At 42.2% G+C, this 9,064-nt stretch overlaps 1 protein-coding gene across 2 annotated transcripts in view; it reads right to left on the bottom strand.

Moving 5' to 3' along the window:
- Positions 1-634: 634 nt before the first annotated feature.
- Positions 635-9,064, bottom strand: part of CPZ (carboxypeptidase Z) — a 99,161-nt gene continuing 90,731 nt past the window's right edge. For both annotated transcript variants that reach the window (XM_075570058.1, XM_075570064.1), the window contains 2 exons: positions 5,404-5,503; positions 635-1,231 (listed from right to left, as the gene is read on the bottom strand). In XM_075570058.1, coding sequence (XP_075426173.1) covers positions 864-1,231; positions 5,404-5,503 — 468 coding nt within the window. In that variant the 3' untranslated portion in view covers positions 635-863. The remainder of the gene's footprint in view (positions 1,232-5,403; positions 5,504-9,064) is intronic.

Genomic DNA, 9,064 nt, shown 5'->3' with positions numbered 1-9,064 from the left:
TGTAAAAATGTATTCAAAGATTGAGACAATTTCTTTGCAGGTACTTTGGAGCATAATAAATAATGAATTGTAGAATTAACATTAAGGTCATTAAAACAGAAAGGCACAGGATCTATTCATGGAGGACAACATAAGCATCTCATTTTTCTGCTGTTCCTGCTACTAATGCAGTTATAATTTGTATTGCCGAATAAGAATGTTTAATTATTTTCACAAAGAAAATAAAAATATCACTGGTGAGAACGTTCCCATGTTTCAGACCGGTTTAAAACCCTGATTTATACCATTATCTCTAGGCAAAGCTAGGGATTCTGGTAAATGACATGCAAATGAGCACACAGTGTCACCTTTTGCTTCAAATCCATTTTAACATGGACCCCTATAAGCTTATGAAAGCTGTTCGACCTCTTGGATCTCATCAGTGTGAAGATGGTTATATTGGCTTTGCATTTGTCATAAAAATGCAGGTTCACAAATAGGTACCACAAATTTCTTAAACTAAGTTATACAAGTCATGTTTAACATCAGTGTAAATGTTAAAATGCTATGGGAAGCATGAAACACTAATACGTTGAATTCTTTAGTTAGATATGGAGGGTAGTATTGTAGAGTGCATGAAACATCAATGAACTCGTTTTTCATCAATAAAATATTTAATATTGGCACGTCAGGAAATATTATCAATCACATATTGAGTCTGATGTCATAAAATGAAATGATGAGCTTTTTATGTTATGTAATATTTTACCTTAAGTAGTGCATGTATTTGGCAAAATAATACACCAATAATGTTGTTGTGAAAAAACATGACAATTGTTTATTATTTGTCCCCCCATTAGCAATTAATCAATGGATCACATAGTTTAGTTTGAGTGGTTCTTAAGAAGCCATAGTGGCCTATTATGATCTAGACTGCTGAAATAAGACCACCACCATGGCTTTTCCCTTTCTAGTGAAGGTTCGCCGCCTTCACTTGGTTCTCCTGGACCATGGTGGCCGTGAGGGTCAAAATGATCCAGTGGGTCAAATCGTTCATATATGTCCTCCGGATTCACTTGATCAAATTTGCGATTTTTCAAATCAACACGTTGTAATGCGAAGTTCACCTGCCCAGCTTTAACCATTTTAGCTGGCAAGGTAATTTTTTTTGTAACTTTTGAGAATCCAAAGGCTTCGGCAGAAACGATGTATGTCCCCGGAATCAACAGTCGCCAGAAGTCTCCATCTTCAGCTGTAAAACAGATCCAGTACCATTTATTGGTTATGAGAAAATATATATTTACTGTTATGTTAGGCAGAAGAATTTTTTAAATAAAATATTATTCATATTAAATCATATGTACCATATATACCATACATTCTTGGTAAAGCAGCTTGCACTAAATAAAGTGTGAGATTATTTATGTCTACTATACTGTAGTTTGGGGAGACCACTTTTTTGGAGTGTGCGAAAAGCTAATCCGTGTCTTTCTACTAAGTTCGTCTGGAAGGTGGAGTGCATTCTCCCTCCATCCTTCAAGACATCTGTTTGTTTGGAGCATACTGAAAACACATGTGCACAGAAAAATCAGTACGGGCTGTACTGTACATTTCTTACTTACTTCTATGTGATCACATGATCAATGTAAGCAGTCTCTCAGATGACCCTTTGAAATAGACCTAAGCATGGGGAAGGAAACCTTGCACACTGTAACCTTCCAGATTGATAGTAAAACCCAGATCTTTTAAACAGACAGGCATCCCTTTTCCCAGCGGCTGCTCTAATATATTCACTTACTAAGCAGTTTTCTGCCATAAGAAACATTACGGCCCTGGAAGACACGTTACAGCCCATTGACGTAAGGTGTATTTCAGCATCAGAAGGTGCCTTCTGGCAAAAAAATAAATACAAATAGTAAATATGGCCCTCACTCCCTTTGTCAGTAGGATAAGGGCACAAAAAGATAAATGGTGAGAAAATAAAGAAGAGCGGACGAATAAGAAAGATGTAAATAGCAAGAGACACACAGAAAAACCAAGCCTATTCTATATGGAGAATGTTAGAATAGGAGGATAGAAGAAAACTTTTGTGAGAGAAGAAAATACAAAGGAGGTTACAAGGAAAAAAGATGTTCCTGGTGTTGCGGATTCTTCTTCCTAGGACAGAATTACTCCCATTAAAAAAGTGCCAGTAGAAACCTTTCTGCAGATCAGGTAGGTGAAGCATTACTGCAGAAGACTGCATCCCTCCCCACCCTTTCAAGTTTCTAAATAACACACTCCTCTATAACGTTTCAATATTTTGGGAGATGCTGCTAAAGAGACCATCCTCTGACGTAACTGTTACACTATGCAACATCCCAGCATGACTTTTAGGTCAGGGATTTAGCAGTGTTCTGTTAACATTAGGATTCCCACCTAATTATATTTGGTGTATTCCCATTACCTGGTCTATATAGAATGACAGTCACACACTGTCTATGTTAGAGAGAGCATGCAGTATGCATGCGCCCAAGCAAGCATGCAGGGGGTTAAACTCCTAGCTAGGCAATCAGCTAGGGTGTGTCAGTTAACTGCTGATTGCACAGGCTTTACAGTCAACAGCCTGATGGAACTGAGCCTTACCCCAACAAGCAGGGATGTTGGTTGGAACAGTTCCCAGGTCTGTTGTATGCAGGGCCTGTTGCTTTTACCAAGCCCACAGCCTGAGAGGGTCAGAGAGAGACTTCAGGTGTTATCGCTTACAGAGGTAAAATGGTTAAGTATTGGTAAAGAGCTTAGCTCTCTAATCTGAAGTTAAGGAACTGACAAGTGTGTTAGTTAGTGCTCCAGAGTGAGCTAGGTATTTTGTTTTCATTCCCATTTTGTTTTGTGCCCATTTGTTAATAAATCTGATAAGCAAACCCTACGTTTCCTGCCTTAATGTGAGAGAAAACACCCTGCAAAGTGGCTGAGTTGTCAGAATCTCTTTCTCTTCTATCTGTCTAATCCAGGTGTGCGCAAACTTTCTGCGCTGTGCCCCCCCTGCCTGCTCCTCTCACGATCGCGCCTCCCTTACCTTCAATTGATTGTCAAATTACACTGTGGGGTTAAATGCCATCACGTCACGTGACCCCCTGCGTCATTTGACATCGTGTCTCCATGATAACGGGCGTCATTGGATGCTGCGTTGCCATGGAGACGCGTGGACAAGAACCGGTAAGTAAATTTACAGAGGCCTCACGCTCTTAGTGCGGGGCCTCTGTAACCACGCGCATCCCCCCAATAAAGTCTCGTGCCCCCCCAGGTGGGGAGCACCCCCCAGTTTGCGCACCACTGCTCTAATTTATTTTAAAGAAAATACACAGTCGCTAATATTAATTCACACAGATCTGGTTCACCACCTTTTAACTGTTGAACAAACAGTTTTTCAGCATAGACTCCAATATACTACTCAATACAAGAAACACTACTTCTGCCATCTGTAGTTCCATTTTGAAATTGGACATATAAAAGACCGATTTCTGGGTCATCATTTAGCTCTGGGTGGTAAGAGATCTGGTGAAGGGTTTGTGGGAGAATGCATAAGGCACTATTTTCTCAGTCCGTTTTCTGTGAGTTACAGTAAATTAACATTTAAGCAGATGTAAGCACCACCTCCCAAGTCTGCCAGAAAGGCCAGGATAGATAGGAGACATTTTAAAGCACTATGATCCATCACTACCGTCAATTGAATCGCTCAAGTTATGGCTGAAAACGTTCCATGCCCCATATCACAGCCAAACATTCATTTTCTGTGTTAGTATACTTTTCCTCCAAGGTGGACAGTATTCTTCTACTGTATCACAAGCAATAACAACTGCCATCTGCCAAGCATTGAAAGAGTGCTGTCCCTAGGCCATGGTCTGAAACATCTATGTGTAGTTCAATGGGGAATTCAAAGTCTGGTAAACAAAGCACAGGTGCAGATATCATTCTGTCTTTTAAAGCAATAAATGCTTCATCCTGGGCATCAGTCCATAGAAAAACTCTATCCTTAGGTTTTAAGGCAAACAGAGGCTCGGCAAGTCGGGAGTAGTTTGGAATAAAGCATCTAAATTAGTCAGTAAATCTCAGGGAATTGACTCACTTTGTAACTCTTTGTGGGCAAGGAAAGTCATGAACAGATTACACCTTTCCAAGGTGTGGGCCTAAACGAGTTTTGGCAAACCTTTTTGAAGTTGAGTGACATAACAGTGAAAAAAAATAATCACTAATAAATGTTTTGAGTGGCAAGTTACCTCTGATGGCAGTAACCAGTACAGCAAATGTTCAATACAGTATACAGGAACTTCTTGCGTGATGTTGTGAACACATCAACAGTAATGTCGATAGCAATCCTGACTCTCCGAGCTGCTGGTACCTTACATCCTGCTAGTTGCACTGTGAGTTGCATGGACATCTGTTGCCGCAGCCTGGTCAGGCTAGAGGAGCCTTTGAAACACTTGGGTTGCGAAACCATGAGGTGCCAAGTAAATTAGTCTCGTGCAAATTTGGACCTGCGTGCCATAGGTTCATCTCAAGCAAAATCAGTTGGTTATTGAGCTTCGACTGAGCCACTGATGAGCCACCTGTGCTGAAGCTGGGATATCCTTAAAACCTTACCTGTTGGGAGGTCTTGAGGACTGGAGTTGAACACGCTGCCATAGAGGACCAGCAAGGCTGCTACAACATAGAATGGCTTAAAGCAGTAGAGCAATTAGGGGGTGGGAGGGGGGTGCAAGGGTCCAAGCATTTTATATATTTACTCGCGGTTACAGAGGCCCTGCGCTCTTCTCCACAGCAATGAAACTGATTGCCGGGGAGAGATCTGGGCCTCTGAAGGAGAGAAGCACATATCCATCTACGTTGCAGCATCATGTGACTCTGCATTGTCATGGTGATGCAATGTCACATGATGGCATGTTGACATGACAACGCGCCGTCTCATGTCACGGTATGGCAGGTAAAAACGTCGCTCCCCCAAAAAATAATTTCTGGTTGTGTCTCTGTTTTAAAGTGCAGGGTTTATTAAGCAGGTCCGCTCATAATCATAACCATGTGAACTGGTTGATTCATTTATATGAAATATGTTTTCACAACAAATTGAATTTGTCCGTTCAAAATAACAACGCCTCCATTTTCCAACTTCTACCTCTTTCTATCCCAGTGATAGCACCTCGTTTCCGAGCCTCTTTAATACTCTTTGTACAGACTCACATTTGTTCATTCCAGAGCAAAAATAAGCATGAAATCACATTTCTGTAACTTTTTTGTTTATGGAAAGAAAATACATTAAAAAAAAGTTGGTTGAGGGCACTTAGCACCTCTGTAAATGCGGACCTCAATGTGTAAGTGTAGTGCATAATTTCATAGATACAGGTAAGTTTTTGTTTATAATAACATTACTATTCATTTGCATGTTACCTGTGGTTACATCATGACGAACTCCTTTCACTGTGATGCGAGCTTTTTTGATTGGATTCCCATATTCATCCTTCACAACACCTTTGATTCCACGATGTACCTAATAATAGTAAAACAATGATTTTTTTTTGGGGGGGGGGGGGTAAAAAGATCTGCTTTAAAGTGAGTAAACCAAAAACTATTTGCAAATATAATTTTTGGACCTTTTGTAGGACCCAGTTACACTGTACAGTAGTACCTAATAAAATGCAATTTAAAAATAAGCTGAGTAAAGATTATAGAATAACCAATACAGACTTTGGTCATTTTTACTACATCGATTTGTATTTCCGTCTTGACCAGTGGTCTCAAACTCAGTCCTCAAGGGCCACCAACAGGCCAGGTTTTATGGATATCCCTGCTTCAGCACAGGTGGCTCAGTCTTCTGAGTCACCTGTGCTGAAGCAGAGACATACATAAAAGCTGGCCTGTTCTGGGCAAATGAGGACTGAGTTTGAGACCCCTGGTCTAGACAGTCTGAAGGAGGAAATGTTTTTATCTCACTTTACAGTAAGCCATCTATGGCACATAAAATCAATTAAGACATCCATGTATAGCTTTACTTTCTCAATATTTTCAGCAGTACTTCTTTTGTTTTTTTGTTTTTATTATTATTATTTTGAATTCTGTTAGGCCATCAATGGTAAATATCAAACATAGGTGACCATTTTTCTTGTGTACTATTGTATCTAATAAAACTTGAACATTTTGGACTTTCCTGGGTAGTGACACTCCTTATATTATTATTCTGAGTTACCGAACATAAGTGTGTCTAAGGCTGGGACCATGGTGCCTTCGCCCGCGCGGAGGGGTGCAGAGGCTGTGAGGTAAGCGGGTGCTTTCCCTGACCATGATGGACGGGCCGCGGGGGCGTGCCTAGGGGCGTCACGGAGCTAGTTCGCCCTCATTGGGCGGCCTGCCGCGCCAAGAAATCAGTTTGAACTGATTTCTTGCGCAAAGCGTGCCCGCTTCCGTGCGCATGCACGCCGCATGGACGCGATCACTGTTTTAAGGCAGTCTGTTCGCTCAGCATGCGGACGCCTCGGCACGAGGTCCCAGCCTTACAAAGGAGCGTGTCTGAAATGTAACATTCAAAGCATTTATGATTCTGCTCAGTGGAGGCACTCTGGCACATCACAGCAATTTCAAATGGTCGTGATTGACCCAGTGGTATCATGAGAGAGGCTGTTTTAGTTGCTAAATATCCTACGCCAACAGTTATTACTAAGTATGTCTGGCTTGAGTTTTCTAGAAAATGTCAAAGAGAAATGTATTTGAAAGACACTTTGGGTCTTTATTTTATATTGATCCCTGAGCAAAACACTTTAGTTACACAACAAATATAATTATGTTAGTCTTTCTTTTGTGTATACACAGTTGATAAATGTCTGTTTTTAAGGCATATAAATAACACAAACAAAACACAATACAGGTATATGGGCAAAAAAGCTATTCAATATATACTACTACAGCTCAACCCCGTTATAACGCGATCCGTTAGAACGCGAATCCGCTTATAACGCGATGCAAGCGTGGCTCCCAATTTCCGTATTTCTGAATACTTTACAACACAATTATTGGTATATTAAATACTTTATTGTACAATGCATACAATTGTACATTATTTCTAACGCGATCCGCTAATAACGCGATGTGATTCTTTGGACCCCCAAGCACAGCGTTATAAGAGAGTTGAGCTGTACTGTGTTTCTAATTTTGTTTTTAATAAGTATATGGAGGTAGGAACACCACCTAGATTTTAGGTGTTGAAATTAGCCTGTAAATTTTACTTTCAGCAGATTTGATCTTTTTTCTTGCCTTTTGTGTATAGATTCATTTAAATAATACATTTAATTTGTGACTTATGTACAGAGTATAGGATTTATTTTATGATGCACTATGTCTGCTGCTTTACTGAAAGATTTTCATCTACATGATTTCTAATTTTAAATAGCAAAAAAAGTTACTATAAAATGCGTACAACAATATATAGGTGTTTACATTGGTACAGTATATAGGTGTTTACATTGTTACAGTATATAGGTGTTTACATTGGTAGAGTAAAATAAATAGTGGGCTTACCCATTTCTGTAAAAGCTAGATAATAGTGCAATTTTGATTTTTCTTTCCTATTACTTGGTGTACAGAATTAAATTAATAAGAGTGTCTGGCATTAATTGCATGCTAATGAGAAATAGCTCTAACAAGCTGTTCCTATTTAAAGCAGCAATCTCTCCTAGGACCAAAGTGTACTAATGGCAGTGACATGCTTAAGGGTTTACATCTGGGTGATTGATGTATTTTTTACCAAAGCTTGACACATATACACATTTTTAAATAATTTGTAACATTATTTTGTAAATATGGTAGGAGTTTGATTTCTCCTGACTACTTCCCTTTGTGGAAGATCACTGTATGTTTGACAAGAGTTTGCTCAGGCAAAGCCCATATTACCCTTCCCCTTGATATAGATGGGTAGAAAAAGGGTAAAGAAAAAACTTGGACTGGGAAACACTGCCCCATTCAGGGAACTTAACTTAACCCCCTCCCTCCTCCCCCCTTCCCACCCCCCCTCCCTCTCCCTCCCTCTCCACCTCTCCCCCCTCCCTCCCCCTCTCCCTCCCCTCCTCCCTTCCCCCCTCTCCCCCACCTCTCCCCCCCCTCCACCTCCGTCCCCCTCGCTCCCCCCCCCTCCCACATGCCAAACCAAAGAAAAGGTTCACCTGATCCATGTATGTATTTGCAATGTTGATTTCTCATGATCTAAAGTATCCAGAGTGTCTGTGCACCAATAGACCCTCTGCTCAATCTAAATACGCTCTGGGAGATCTGCTTAAACCCAATATATACCTGTGGCTCTGTAGTCTCCCCCGGTCAGCCCCTTCCCCTCCCCCTCTCCCCCTCCCCCCTCCCACTCCTCAATGTCCCCTGGAAGATGCCACGGAAGAGCAATGCTGCTATACTCATAGTAGACCAAAGACAAAAAGGCACCAAGGTCTCCCCCCCATCCCACCCCACCCCCCCACCTCACCCCTAACCCCCCACCTCACCCCATCACCCCTCTTTTCCCCACCCCCTCCACCCCTCTCCCCACCCCTAGCAGAGTTCATAGCTCGCCAAAGTTGCCACCCTGAACTGTTTGCAGTCTGGCGTCTTACCCCCCATCCACCTGCTACTTGCAGATCCCCCTCCCCCCTGCCTTAAACAACGAGGGTGTTGGACCTCGTATCCTGGTCTCGCCCCATGTTTGGCGATCCGGAAAGTCCTCCAGGGGTTCTTGCCCCCTTCCTTTGACACCACGGTGCAAAAGGACACTCTTTTGGGCTCCCGGACAGCCCGCATTCTTTCTCTCCCTCATGTGTCCACTCCCCCTCCCCCCCAGCTCACCCATCCCCCCCCCTCTCCCTGGCCCTGTCCACTCTCAGAGGCCCTTACAGGGACTGCATGAGGACTCACTGCCCCCTCGCTTGGAGGACCAACCCACCCCCGACATGGGAATCACTCGGGGCCCGGGGTCTAACCCTAGGAGCCATACCCCCACCTAATGGCGTCAATTAAAATCATCTCCCTGAACGTCAAGGGCCTTAATTCAGTTAGAAAGCGTAAACTGGCTCTCCAAGAG

The sequence above is a fragment of the Ascaphus truei genome, chromosome 1 (assembly GCF_040206685.1).
Source record: "Ascaphus truei isolate aAscTru1 chromosome 1, aAscTru1.hap1, whole genome shotgun sequence".
NCBI lineage: Eukaryota > Metazoa > Chordata > Amphibia > Anura > Ascaphidae > Ascaphus > Ascaphus truei.
The sequence above is the reverse complement of the archived record's forward strand: the minus strand, read 5'-3'. Positions and strand labels throughout refer to the sequence as shown.